The 15107-nt window shown below is 45.8% G+C and overlaps 1 protein-coding gene across 1 annotated transcript in view; it reads left to right on the top strand.

Annotated features, from left to right (window-relative positions):
• Nucleotides 1-15107, top strand: part of grid2 (glutamate receptor, ionotropic, delta 2) — an 858176-nt gene that overhangs the window by 593256 nt on the left and 249813 nt on the right. The window contains exons 6-8 of the mRNA XM_078225205.1: nucleotides 1194-1367; nucleotides 9830-9991; nucleotides 12061-12180. Of these exons, the coding sequence (XP_078081331.1) occupies nucleotides 1194-1367; nucleotides 9830-9991; nucleotides 12061-12180 (456 nt within the window). The remainder of the gene's footprint in view (nucleotides 1-1193; nucleotides 1368-9829; nucleotides 9992-12060; nucleotides 12181-15107) is intronic.

Genomic DNA, 15107 nt, shown 5'->3' with positions numbered 1-15107 from the left:
AGGAAGCGTCCGCTCCACGTCTACTTTACACAAACCTTTTATCATCTTGTATGCCTCAATTTGATCTCCCCTCATTCTTCTAAAATTCCAGAGAGTGTCGGTCTAAACCGTTCAATCTCTCTTCATACGACAAATCCCTCATCTCTGGAATCAACCTAGTGAACCTCCTCTGAACTGCCTCCATTGCCACCACACCTTTCCTCAAATAAGGGGAGCAAAACTGTGTACAATACTCCAGGCCTCACCAATGCCTTGTATAGTTGCAACAATACTTCCTTCCCTTTATAGTCAGTTCCTTTAGCTGTAAATGCCAACATTCCATTTCTAACAGAAAGGTGGTGCTGGTAGGAAAGGGTGAAGTCGCAATTGCTTGAAAGCCGCAAAATCAAATGTTCAACTCACTCGAAATCAGTTAGAAACAATAGCAGCTTATCGTTTCCCTCTTCGATCGGAGCTTGTAATATTTAATTTGCCACAGGCAAAAAGATGTCAGCTTGATAAGAAGTTGACGGTTCGTTTTTCTTTCACAAGACGAAAAAGAATGGCATTGTCTGTCTGTCTGTCTGTCTATTTTATTCTGTGTGATTTTTTTTTTCCCTTCTCGGCTTTGTTTTGCTGGAATAATTGAAAACGAGTTTTGCTGCAGAAGTGAAGCAATGAGAATTCCGCCGTGGATTTGCGTTTTTTTTTTGTACGCTCGCTTCGCTGGCGAGCGTCAGGCTTATCGTTCCACTGAGTGACACATTGGAGAGTGAAATGTTTTCTGTTCAGCAGTCAGTGTCAGCCTTAAGTACCCTGAGCTTTAAGTGCTGCAAAGATCAAGTAAAATGTATACTCTGCTCCCCAGAGCACGGGCTAAAGGTTTCTGTCAAACCGAAACTTCATTCGGATGCTAGCTCGCAAACTGTATGTGTGATGTACCGAACAGAAGAGATTAGATACTGTTGCATGCGATGGAACCCTTCCAACATTGCAATCTGTGGTTACTTTACCTACTCTTCTGGTGTTAAAGCTGATGAACAGTCTAAAATTCCATTACCAACTCCCAGCTGCTGGTTTAATACCGTGATGTTCAGGGGCAGGGAGGTAGAGGGAGGAGAAATGGAGAGTGCAGCCTTTTAAAAAGCAAAGGTAGTGAAGAAAATAGTGGTGCGACCTACACTTAAACAGAAACTGTTTCTTCCATTTCCCAGGAGTTAAGTGATGATGATGTCCAGGAGTTGGTGAGGCGGTCAATTGGAAGGTTGACGATAATTCGGCAGACCTTTCCCTTGTCCATTAACACCACTCACAGCTGTATTCGTGGCAAACACAGAATCTCCCCAGCACTGTGTGATCCCAAGGATCCTTACAAGACTAACATGGAGGTAGGACTATTTCAACTCAGCCGACATAATACATTTTAAAACTATGATGTGGAGTTAAAACTAAACTTGTTGATGCTGAGAATGTATTCTATTTTTTTACGATGAGTGATGTGCCCACTGTTGCTATGTTGTGTGTGCCCTGAAAGACCACTTATGCGTGCATCAGAGTTACATGCCCACAGACACAAGTGCACACATGGATACGTACACAACTACACACAATCACATGACGCCACGCGTGTACACACTCAAGAAGGGCCAGTGCTCGGAAAGCTCGTGCTACCAAATAAACCTGTTGAACTTTAACCTGGTGTTGTGAGACTACTTACTGTGTACACAAATATACACAAATACACTTCTGTCCAGATCCTGTCCAGATGAAAAAATGAGGAGGGATTAAACAGTTTGGGCTTGTACTCGCTGGAGTTTAGAAGGATGAGAGGGGATCTGATCGAGGGATATAAAATTCTAAAAGGGATTGATAAAGTAAATGTAGACCAACTGTTTCCTTTTATGGGGCAATCTCGAACAAGGAGTCACAGGGTATGGGTTGAGAGGCGGTAGATTTAAAACTGAGATGAGGAGGAACTACTTCTCGCAGAGGGTGGTGAATTTGTGGAACTCGCTGCCCCATAGCGCGGTGGAGTCTGAATTGTTGAATGGTTTCAAGAAGGAGATAGATATAGAATCATAGAATCCCTACAGTGCAGAAGGAGGCCATTCGGCCCATCGAGTCTGCACCGACCACGATCCCACCCAGGCCCTACTCCCACATATTTACCCACTAACCCCACTAACCTACGCATCTCAGGACTCTAAGGGGCAATTTTTAACCTGGCCAATCAACCTAACCCGCACATCTTTGGACTGTGGGAGGAAACCGGAGCACCCGGAGGAAACCCACGCAGACAATGTGCAAACTCCACACAGACAGTGACCCGAGCCGGGAATCGAACCCGGGACCCTGGAGCTGTGAAGCAGCAGTGCTAACCACTGTGCTACCGTGCCGCGGTTCTAATAAACAAAGGGATAAGGGGATATGGGGAACAGGTGGGAAGGTGGATTTGAGACCAGGGAGAGATCAACCATGATCTGATTGAATGGTGGAGTGGGCTCGAAGGGCTGAATATTTCTGCTCCTAATCCCTATGCTCCTATCCTTACACAGGACACTAGAATCGTAAGTATTGATACATAGTCACTGATGTTTAAATACATAATGACAGACAGTAAAGGAGGGAAGGTTAAATGAAATTACCTTCTTGGTAAAGACCCTCACCCTCCGGAAGTGGACATAAGGTAATCTCAGTGTGAGTTAGAATCATAGAATCCCTACAGTGCAGAAGGAGGCTATTCAGCCTTTCTAGTTTGCACCGACCACGATCCCACTCAGGCCCTATCCCCATAACCCCATGCACTTACTCTAACTAGTCCCCCTGACACTAAGGGGCAATTTAGCATGGCCAATCCACCTAACCTGCACATCTTTGGACTCCATAATGTGGAGTTGCCAGCATTGGACTGGGGTGGGCACAGTAAGTAGTCTCACAACGTCAAGTTAAAGTCCAACAGGTTTATTTGGCAGCACGAGCTTTCAGAGTGCTGCTCCTTCATCACTCACCTGATGAAGGAGCAGCGCTCCGAAAGCTCGTGCTAACAAATAAACCTGTTGGACTTTAACCTGGTGTTGTGAGGCTACTTACTGCATCTTTGGACTGTGGGAGGAAACCAGAGCCCCTGAAGGAAACCCACACAGACATAGGGAGAATGTGCAAACTCCACACAGACAGTGACCCAAGCCAGGAATCGAACCGGGTTCGCGGAGCTGTGAGGCAACAGTGCTAACCACTGTGCCACCGTGCCGCCCAATAGTTACTTCCTATTTTTTTTAATAGACAGAAAATGTTAGGGAGTCTGCCTAAATCTTCCACAAACCTACTCCCCTGAGCGACATTTTCCACCCAAAGCACATTTATTGTGAGATCAATCCTATTACTTTATTCCACGGATGAATTAAAATGGCTATTTTGAGCTATAATGTGTGTCTAAGTTGTCAAATGGCAATCACATGAGATGGTGGACAACACACCTGGCAAACATTGAGATGGCATTTGTAATTTAAAATGAATGAATAAATGAAATCTCATATTAACTGTATGAAATTTATGCAGATGCAAAGGACATTGGTTGCAAGTCAGAAATTCTTGATGCAAACCAACCATCCACTCAACCGTATGTGATTTCTCATTATCCAAACCCTTTTCAGAGTTTAACATTTCATCAGGAAACAAATTATCTCCACTTGTTTCCTTAAATTATTTTCAGACCCCAAAAATGTGTTATTCAAACTTTTAACAACGCTTTCAACTTGCGTTTATATAACATTTAAAACATTGAAGAACACCCCAAGCTGTTTCGCACGGTGGCACAGTGGTTAGCACTGTTGCCTCACAGCTCCGCGACCCCGGTTCGAGTCCTGGCTTGGGTCACTGTCTGTGTGGAGTTTGCACATTCTCCCCGTGTCTGTGTGGGTTTCCTTCAGGTGCTCTGGTTTCCTCCCACAGTCCAAAGATGCAGTAAGTAGTCTCACAACACCAGGTTAAAGTCCAACAGGTTTATTTGTTAGCACGAGCTTTCGGAGCGCTGCTCCTTCATCAGGTGAATAGCCATTTTAATTCTGAAAGCTCGTGCTGCCAAATAAACCTGTTGGACTTTAACTTGATGTTGTGAGACTACTTACTGTGCCCACCCCAGTCCAATGCTGGCAACTCCACATTATGGAGTCCAAAGATGTGCAGGTTAGGTGGATTGGCCATGCTAAATTGCCCCTTAGTGTCAGGGGGACTACTTCTGCTGAGCAGAACTTGACTTCAGCCCAATAAGGAGATATTAGGAAAGGTAACCAAAAGTTAGGTCAAGGAGATGATCATTAAGGAGTGTCTAAGGAGAGAGAGAAGTGGAGAGGTGTAAAGCGAGAATTTCGTAGCTTAGGGCCTCGACTGCTGATTTCATTGAATCCTACAGCACAGAAGGAGGCCATTCAGCCCATCGTGTCTGCACCGACCACAATCCCACCCAGGCCCTATCCCCATAATCCTATGCATTTATCCTGATAATCCCCCTGACACTAAGGGGCAATTTAGCATGGCCAATCCATCTAACCTGCCCATCTTTGGACTGTGGGAGGAAACCCACGCTGACACAGGGAGAATGTGCAAACTCCACACAGATAGTGACCCAAGCCGGGGCTCAAACCCAGATCCCTGGTGGTGTGAGGCAGTAGTGCTAACCACTGTGCCACCGTGCCACCCAGTGTTTCTACAGTGACCCAACGTACACCTCATATCACAAGATGTATGCAATCTACTGGAATCCAGAGAGATGGCAAACTGGATTCCCATATTCCTATTGTTGTAATATTCCAAGTAAGTAGGTTATAACTGGGAATGTCATTGGTCCACCAGTGGGAGAGCGATGAAAAGTGGGGGTTGTGCAAGATGCTAGAATTGGAGGAGTGCAGAGATCTAATGGAGCTGGAGGGGAATGGAAAGCAATAACAGTAAGATACATCTTTAACATGGGAAAGAGTAGCCTGGAAAGGATAACGAGGCAACAGAAAGCTGCAGCAAGCCACTGGGAACTAAATGGAGAAGGAAGGCACAGAAAGGAATAACGGAGAGTTAGCAAGGGAGGGATTAACGCATTGGGCTGACCTGGAAGCTGGTGGGTGTCTCTCTTTTTCAACTCTCTCAAGTAAGAGTCCATAACTCATTGGCCATTCCCAACTAGAGAGGCGTTAAGTGTTAACATGGGTGGCACAGTAGCACAGTGGTTAGCACTGCTGCCTCACAGGCCAGAGACCTGGGTTCGATTCCCAGCTTGGGTCACTGTCTGTCTGGAGTTTGCACATTCTCCCCGTGTCTGCGTGGGTTTCCTCCGGGTGCCCCGGTTTCCTCCCACAGTCCAAAGATGTGCAGATTAGGTGGATTGGCCATGCTAAATTGCCCCTTAGTGTCAGAGGGACTAGCTAAGGTAAATGCATGGGGTTATGGGGAAAGGGCCTGGGTGGGATTGGTGTGGTGGTTGGTGCAGACTCAGTGGGCCAAATGGCCTCCTTCTGCACTGTTGGATTCTATGATTCTTATAGACAGTTTGTTAGTGTATTGACATTCCCAGAAATAACCTACTTTCTTGAAATATTGCAACAATAGGAATATGGGAATCCAGTTTGCCATCTCTCTGGATTCCAGTAGATTGCATCTATCTTGTGATATGAGGTGTACGCTGGGCCACTGCAGAAGCACTGGGTTGCACTGACTGGTGGCCAAAGACTTACAACAATAAAGGTTTACGGTTAGATCTGAGCATGCTGTGTTACTGCCCACACTCCAGGGAGAACTCCAGCGCTCCTGACACCTCACCCCTTTTGTACCCATGACATCCCAGTGCCGACATGACACCCCCCCCGGTCTATAGTCACTTTTCTCCGTTTAATTCAAGTTGTGTTTTATTGACAATAACCTTTTCCATTCTTCCTGTCCTTTCCTGCAGTTTTTTTAATCTAATCAGTCTCCAGTTTAAGAAAACAGCAAGCGTTTTGATATTCATTTTACTTTACAAGAACAAAGTATTGTGATCACTCCATGTCACTAATTAACAGCAGCTCTAAAAATGAGCTCCAACCTCAGATTATGAAATATGCTATCGTTTGAAAATATAGAACTTGCTGCAAATTGTCTAGAAAATTAACACAAGTGCTATTAAAAGGTCACAGAAATAGAGTTTAATTAGAATTATGTTATTTACTGTAGAGCTTTAAAAACTGTAATAAATAATGTGATTCTAATTAGTCTGCGATATAAATTATTTCCATCATGGAAAAAATTATAACGTACACTTTTTTAAAAAAGAAATATTAAGTAGTGGGAGTGTTAATTAGATTCCACTGATCTAGATACTTGAATAGCAGTGATAACTCCAATTAATCTTGAGCCCAGAAGGAGGATGTTGGGTCTCTTGTGAAATTTCAAACTGACAGCACTCACCTGCTAATGTTACACGGAGGAAAGGTTAGATCGTTACGCTGAAGTGCACAATCCCTACTGTTCCTTCACATCAGGGTGCACTGGTATTTTGGCAGTGCTACTCTGAGCAGTGAGTTGAATTGGAAATTTGAAATGTAATAGTTATGTAAACGCAATCTCAGTTTTCATCAACAATGAGTGATTTCTGAGACACATTGAGATGTTTTTTAATATCCACGGCATGTAAATTGTGCCAGGCTCGCAAAAAGCAGGTGATAAATTCTCTGGCTGCAAGCAAAAAAATTACCCAATTTTTGCACTGACCTGTTGTGATGCCTCTGGTATTGGATCCCCATTCACGCCTTTCCAGGCTCAACAATTGCAATGCACTCCTGATTGGCTTTCGCCCTCCATAGAATTGAATGCAAACAAAACCCTTCTGCCTTTATTCTACCGTTAACCAACCTTTTGCCCATTAGCCCTCTGTTTACTGACTTAAATTGTCTGCCGATCCCTTGATTTTAGAATTCGCATTCCCGTGCTCAAAGCTCTTCATGGCCTCTCCAACTCCCTAATGTTCTCCAGCCCTCTGAAACCATTGTGCTCCTTCAACTCTGACCTCCTGGTTTTATCTCCCAATCCTTCACCTCATTGGTGGCTGTGCATGCAGCCCTCTGAGCCTGAGACTCTAGAAATCCCTCTCCAAGCCTCATTGGGCACGATTCTCCTGCCGCGCTCGCCTGAAACCCAGAGATTCCCGCCCGACTTCAATGGACCTTTACATGGTCCGTCCCCCCCCCACCCCCGCTCGTTAGAATTCCAGTGGCGGGCGAGATGGGAGAATTCCGGCCCTTGACTCTCCAGCTCCATCTTGGCCTTTTAAATGGGGCCTAAAACCTCCCTCTTTCACCAAGCCTTTGGTCATCTGCCCTCACGTCTCCTCTCTCGGATCTGCCTCAGTTCTTGTCTCACTACGCTCCTGTGAGGTGCACATTTTACAACATGAATGGTTCCCTATAAATGCAAGTTATTGTTGGTACTTATTTTACAAAAACACACTGTGGACCTCATTAACGACCGCCAAGGTGTTTAAATATTTCCATAAATTCTATCCCCGGCACACACATTCCAATATAGAGTTTGAGGTTGCAATATAATTCACCTCTGTTATCTTGCTTCAAGCAATCTTCTTTTTATTTCAAACATTTTATTTGTTGTGAAATTTGTTCTCCAAAATAATTCCGTACTGAAGCTTACCTGCAATTCTCTTCCGCACTGAATAGAAAACAAAAACCTGCCCTAAGAACATAGGGATTGTAGAGGTGAAAATCCAGCTAGTTTGTCTTCCAACATCCAAGTGGTCCCATGATAGAACAATAATGGAGTTGTTGATGAGCCATAGGAGTGAATAAGACTCGGACATATTGTGGAGAGCTTTGAGAACCAAGGACCTGAAGTCCTCTCTTCCTCCCAAGACCATTGTCCTTACCAACCATCATGTCACTAATTACTTGCATGCTATATCCGATATCCTATTTATTTTTTGGAAGACATTGGGATGGCACGGTAGCACAGTGGTTAGCACTGCTGCCGCGCAGCTCCAGAGAGCCAGGTTCAATTCCGGCCTTGGGTCACTGTCTGTGTGGAGTTTGCACGTTCTCTCCATGTCTGCATGGGTTTCCTCCGGGTGCTCTGGTTTCCTCCCACACTCCAAAGATATGCAGGTTAGGTGAATTGGCCATGGTTACAGGGTTAGGGCAGGGGATTGGGCCAAGGTAAGGTGTTCTTTCAGAGAGTCGGTGCGGACTTGATGGGTTGAATGGCCTTTTCTGCACTATGGGGATTCTATTCTATTCTATTCTATATCATGCCAAAGATTCAGTTATAAAATAGACAAGAAATCCACTGCTTTCTGCTTGAAGTTGGCAACATATGGATAATAACAACTTAAGGGAACTAGCAGAAAATGATCAACCAATTCAGCACCTGATCTTTTATCATCTTCAGTAAGACTGCGTGAAGCAGCTTTATATTGGCACGTAAGAAGCACTAAGGTATCTAACTTCAATAAATGAATGCTTCTATCTCATTCAAAAGGCAGATTTTAAGCAAGGTTGAATTCCAATCCTCTCACTTCTGCCAAGTTAGAATCTGTACAATGCAGAGGGAGACTATTTGGCCCATCGAGTCTGCACTGACATTAATCCCATCAAGACCTGATCTCCATAACCCCACTTACTTAAGAACATAAGAACATTAGAACTAGGAGCAGGAGTAGGCCATCTGGCCCCTTGAGACTGCTCCGCCATTCAGTAAGATCATGGCTGATCTTTTTCTGGACTTAGCTTCACTTACCCGCCCGCTCACCATAACCCTTAATTCCTTTACTGTTCAAAAATGTAGCTATCCTTGCCTTAAAAACATTCAATGAGGTAGCCTCAACTGTTTCACTGGGCAGGGAATTCCACAGATTCACAACCCTTTGTGTGAAGAAGTTCCTCCTCAACTCAGTCCTAAATCTGCTTCCCCTTATTTTGAGGCTATGCCCCCTAGTTCTAGTTTCATCCGCCAGTGGAAATAACTTCCCTGCTTCTATCTTATCTATTCCCTTCATAATCTTATATGTTTCTATAAGATCTCCCCTCATTCTTCTGAATTCCAATGAGTATAGCCCCAGTCTACTCGGTCTCTCCTCATAAGCCTGCTAGTCTCCCTCACACTGAGGGGCAATTTTCCATGGCCAATCAACCTAACCCACACATCTTTGGAGTGTGGGAGGAAACTGGGGCACCCGGAAGAAACCCACGCAGACACGGGGAGAATGTGCAAACTCCACACAGACAGTGACCCAAAGCCGGAACTGAACCTGGGTCCCTGACGCTGTGAGGCCAATGTATAAAAAAACTGGAATAAGAAAAGCTGGTCCCAGCAATGATGACCATGAGACCATCGTAAAAACTCGAATGTCAAAGTCTGCCTTTGTCACTTGGTCTGGCCTACACGTGACTCCAGACCTCAAAGCAATGTGGTTGGACTCTTAACTACCCCTCTGAAAAGCCCCAGAAAACCACTCAATTCAAAGGGCAATTAGGGTTGGGCAGCAAATGCTGGCATTGCCAGCGACACCTATAGTCCGTGAAAGAATTTAACAAAGTGCTGAGTTCTTGCAATTTTCTGCATTCCTTGCTCCATATGGCTCAATGCCTGCTGGTTTCTCATTTAATTCCATTCCCTATTAATACACACATTTTGGCTGACAATATTATTGACTTGGCACACTGCAAGCATCGAATGCTCCTGCGCTGATATGCAATGAACGGCTGAGATTATTATCTGATCTTGTCATTTTATTTCACCTCTTTGAATACATACGTCATATGATTTTTTTTTTTGCGTTGATTCGCGAAAATGTTAACTCTGAGGTTTGCAACATGCACAGATCAGCAATCTCTACATCTACGACACCGTGGTGCTCCTGGCACATGCCTTTCACAAGAAGCTGGAGGATCGGAAATGGCATAGCATGGCCAGCTTGACGTGCATCAGGAAGAGCTCAAAGCCTTGGCAAGGTGGACACTCAATGTTAGAAACCATCAGGAAGGTATTATCAGATGCTGCTGCACCAAACCAGTCATCTCTTTGTGCTTTTATGATGTCCAGTGCAAAAGATAAACTAAATGCTGGCATAAAAGTACCCAGTAATGACACACCCCATTCATACGGTGTCCCGTAATATATTTTATTATGAGGGGTTCTGAGAGAGTAAACATGGAGAAATTATTCCCACTGGTGGGAGGATCGGTAACAGAAAACGTGGACTTAAGGTCACTGACAAAAGAGCCCGAGGCAAGACAAACACATTTTATGCAGCATGTTGTTATGATCTGGAATACACTCCCTCAAAGGGTAGCAGAGATGATAGTAACTTGCCTTCAAACGTTGGGAGAAGGGGCAAAATATTTAGGGTTGATTGACAAGCACATTAACTAGAATAACTGGACAGCTCTTTCAGTGGTCCATCAGAGGGAAGGTGGGCCGAATGGCCTGCTTCTGGGATGCATGATGCCATGAAGTCGAAACCCAAGGGAGGTTCCAGCCTAAATTATGGGCGGGAGTTTCTAGCTGCGCTTGTCCCGAAACCGGAAAATCCCACCCGAGGTCAATGGACCTTTCCATGGTCTGCCCCTCGCCTGCTCCGATTCCCGCGGCGGGGTAAACGGGAAAATCCGCCCCTATAGCTGGTATTTTACTGCCACACCCGTCCCGGAATCAGGGCGGGCCACAGAATGGAATTCTCCGTTGGCCTCGGGTGAGATTTTACAACCCTCGCCCAAGCGAGGTCACAAAATACTGGCCCATAAATCTGTTTCGACTGAAAATAAATGTCAGAGCATTTCGTTAGAGTCAGCCTGCACTTTATGGGCCCTATTTTACCACTGTGGGCGCGGAAACGTGGTAAAGTCGGGTGTGAGGCCATTAACGCGGTCTGCGCCCACGTCCGGGCAGATGGCCTCTTTACCGAAACCCAGGATTGGCCGCGGTCCGCTTCGCACCCAAAACGGGTGCAATGGCGATTTAAATACGTCTGCATGTATTTCAATTGAATTAATGAACTGCCCACCCAACTTTATCAGCATTTCCCCCTTTACCGCCGCGTTCGCCGATCCGGAATCGCGCCAAAATTAACATGCTGAATATAAGTCTGAATCGGGCGCTCCAGCTGCTGAAGAGCGAGTTCAGAGCTGGATCAGTGGTGGGGGGGGAGGAGGGAGGTGGGTCAGATCATTCTCTGGTTGGGGAGGGGGGGAGGAGGAGGAGGCGGGTCAGATGTATCTCTGGTGGGGGGGGGGGTAGGGGGGGAGGGAGGGCTGATCGTTGATCATTGTCTGGTGGGGGGGGAGAGGAGGTGGGTCAGATGTTCCTCTGTGGTGGGGGGGGGGAGTGAGACCAGATCGTTCTCTGGGGGGGTGGGGAGGAGGGAGGTGGGTAAGATGTATCTCTGGTGAGAGGGGGGGGGAGGCCCGATCGCTCACTGGTCGGGGGGGGGGTCAGATGGATCTCTGGTTGGGGGGGGTTTCAGGGGGGTCTGCTGCCACTCTGCGGGCGATCGGTGGGGGGGGGAAGGGGGCAGGGAGTCGTGATCGGTCTGGGTAGCGGGGGAGGTGTGGATAAGGAGGACAGGGATGTGTGTGGGGACCATCGCTCCCACTTTTCGCTCCCGGGCCACTTTCTCCGCTTTCTGCGGCCCGGGAGCGATCTGACACAGGCGCGCTTTTTCAATTTTTTTTCTAACTGCGCATGCGCAGTTCAGAGCTCCGATCGTTTCGGGCGCACTAAGCCCCGCCCACAGCGATTCAGACCTGCAATTTTTTTTTCAGGCTAAGTGCGTATGGGGGCGCCTGAAAGCAGATTTCCGAGTTGGATCTGAATTGCACCCAGATTCAGCACTTAGAATGAAAATGGTAAAATCAGGCCCTATGTTTGAGGTTTTTACTCCAATCTAATTCACTAGAGCATGAGGGAAAGCTTTCACTCAGTTGTGAAAGACGTAGGCTGGCTTCAGGTTGATATACATGTGTTTAGCCTTCGATTTTACAGACACAGATTTGATCAAATGCTGTACCATCTGCATGTAACTCTTGACTTATTCTAATGTCAAATTATTTGCAGGGTGGAGTAAATGGGATGACTGGGTTCCTGCAATTTAAAGAACACGGCGAAAATCCAAACATACAATTTGAAATCCTGGGTACGAACTACGGAGAGGACTTGGGAAGAGGGATCCGGAAAGTAAGTGAACTGCTGTTATTAAATGTAAGACATTTGAAAATTGTTTCATTTTGATTGCAGTGTCACAAATCCATGTGCATGTGAGATTTTTCTATTCATTTATATTTTTGTCTGAAACTTGAGGAATATTGGTAATGATAATAAACTGCGATTTGCATTTATAGAGCATTTTTACTTCAATGTAGTCGAGTGCTCTCCGCAAGAACATTATGACTGGAATTCTCTGATCGTTCTCGCCGGCGGGCTTCTCAGGTCCCGTCGACGGTGTACCCAATGCCATGGGTTCCCCAACGGCCTGTGGTGGCTTCAATGGCAATTCCCATTGACAATGGAGGGGATCAGAGGATCCTGTCGCCAGGCAACAGCACACTGCCTCCCGCCACCGAGAAAAATGCTGAGCAGAGGCCAGAGAATCTCATCCTATCAAACAAAACTTGACACCAAGCCACGTCAAAAGATATTAAAACAAGTGACTCAAAGTTTGGTAAAATTCAAATTTTTTGTTTTACCGAGAAAGAAAAGCGATGGAAAGGTTTAGGAAGGGAATTCCAGATCTCAGGTAGTTGAAAGAACGGTCGCGCAGTTACAATCAGGGATATGCGAAAAGCCAGAATTGGAATATTGAGAGATCTGGGAGGGGTGTGGAGCTGGAGGAGATGACAATAATAGGAGAGGTGGTGAGGCCACGAAAGGAACTGAACACAAGAATGAGAGCTTTTAAATCAAGGAAATGCGAGACTGGGAGTTCATGTAAGTCCATGGCCACGGTTTTCCTCTCCCTCCCCCCTCCCCCCACCCTTCCCCGGGCAGGATCTTCCAGTCCCGCCAAAGTGAACAAACGTTTGAACAGCTCACAGCTCACCGCATCCACCACAGGGGCAAGAGGGCAGATGGTGGAATTTAAATTCAATTTTTAAAAAAGTCTGGAAATAAGAATCTACTGATGACCATGAAACCATTGTTGGAAAAACCCATCTGGTTCCCTTTAGGGAAGGAAATCTGCCGTCCTTACCTGGTCTGGCCTACAGGTGACACCAGAACCACAGTAATGTGGTTGACTCTCAACTGCCCCCCAAGGACAACTGGGGATGGGCAAAATGTTGCTGGCCCTTGAATGAGTAAAGAGAAGTTAAGCTTTCCCAGGTTTGTCATTAGTCAGACACTGTAAAATACTCCAGGTACTGACACAACCGTTGAAGGTTGCAACACTAGTGTAAGTTCTTCTTGCTCTTGCACCACTCGCTTAGTATTTTTATCGCTTCCCTGAGGTCGATTATCGGTTTGAAACCAAATTACCAGCAGCTTAATGAGTGGGTGGAGAAAATAGGAAACACAGTGCTAATTGACAACTCTGTTGTCTCTTTCCAAATGAGTCTCCTTTCTGCACAGTGGTACGAATATAAAAGGAGGCGTTCAATCCCATCAGTTGATCCAGCTGTCAACATTGGAAAAGACATCATTAAATCACCATGGGTGGAATTTGCCCAAATTTTCTAAGTGTTATAACAGCAAGAATAATGGAGTGATCCACGATGCATTCTCGAACACGCTCCGCATCGCAATCCTCCCGCACTCTTTGGAGAATTGGGAATTTTGTGCCGGTACTTGGGGGGGAGGCGGGGGGGGGGGGGGGGGGGCGGCTAAACACGCCAGGGAGTGCGACGTCTGAGGGGCCAGTGCGCCCAGTGTGCTCTACTAACGGCGTGGCAAGGTCGGAGAGTTGAGCCCCCATCCCCCCCATAGAATGAGAGGGGATCTCGTAGAAACTTATAAAATTCTAACAGGATTAGACAGGGTAGATTCAGAAAGAATGTTCCCAATGGTGGGGGAGTCCAGAACTAGGAGTCACAGTTTGAGGATAAGGGGCAAATCTTTTTGAACTGTAAGAAGTCTCACAACACCCAGCTAAAGTCCAACAGATTTATTTGGTATCACGAGCTTGTGGGTTCACCTGATGAAGGAGCAACGCTCCAAAAGCTCATAATTCCAAATAAACCTGTTGGACTTTAACCTGGTGTTGTGAGACTTCTTACTGTGCCCACCCCAGTCCAACGCCGGCATCTCCACTTATAGAACTAGGGGTCACAGCGAAATATTTTCACCCAAAGGCTGATGAATGTGTGGAATTCACTGCCACAGTAGAAAGTAGTTGTCTGATTTCAAGAAGAAATTAGATATAGCTCTTTGGGCGAAAGGGATCAAGGGATATGGGTGGAAGCGGGGGATCAGGATATTGAATTTGATGATCAGCCATGATCAGAATGCATGGTGGAGCAAGCTGAAAGGGCCGAATGCCTCCTCCTGCTTCCAGTTTCTATGTTTCTATATCTGGCTATTACCACATAGCTGCTTATATGAGTTTGCTGTGCACAAGACTGGCCATTGTATTTCTGACATTACAATGGATTTTACAAGTACTTCATTGGCTTTCGGGCACACTGGGACAACCTGAGGTCATGAAAGGTGCTGTTTAAATGCAAGCCATTTTTTAAAAAAGAAAACCCAATTTTAAAAAAAGTTCTCTGGACTATTATATTATGCTCCTTTAAACAACTTTACTTTCCAGCTACCTTGAAGTGTTAGTAAATGAAAGTGTGGTCCTGACAGGTACAAACTATTCCGCTCTTATCAACCTTATGACCCATTACCACTGGCTTCATTTCAAACCTTCCAGTTCAGTATGTGCTGGTGAAGGTTGTGACAACACATCTATATTGATAGATTGCTTCCCAGATCTAATTCAAATCTCCAGCCTCTCTGACCTGCATGGACAAAGGTGGGACTCAACAGATTACTGTGTAGAGCAGACAAAAGTCCAAAGCCAATGAAACCTCATGTGTTGTAGAGTCAATGGTTGCACAAGAGTGGGTGAGGTCAAGCTGATGCACCATAGAAAGCATTCTTTCTGGTTGTATCACAGTTTGGTA

Source organism: Mustelus asterias, chromosome 1 (genome assembly GCF_964213995.1).
Source record: "Mustelus asterias chromosome 1, sMusAst1.hap1.1, whole genome shotgun sequence".
Classification (NCBI taxonomy): Eukaryota; Metazoa; Chordata; class Chondrichthyes; order Carcharhiniformes; family Triakidae; genus Mustelus; species Mustelus asterias.
The sequence above is the reverse complement of the archived record's forward strand: the minus strand, read 5'-3'. Positions and strand labels throughout refer to the sequence as shown.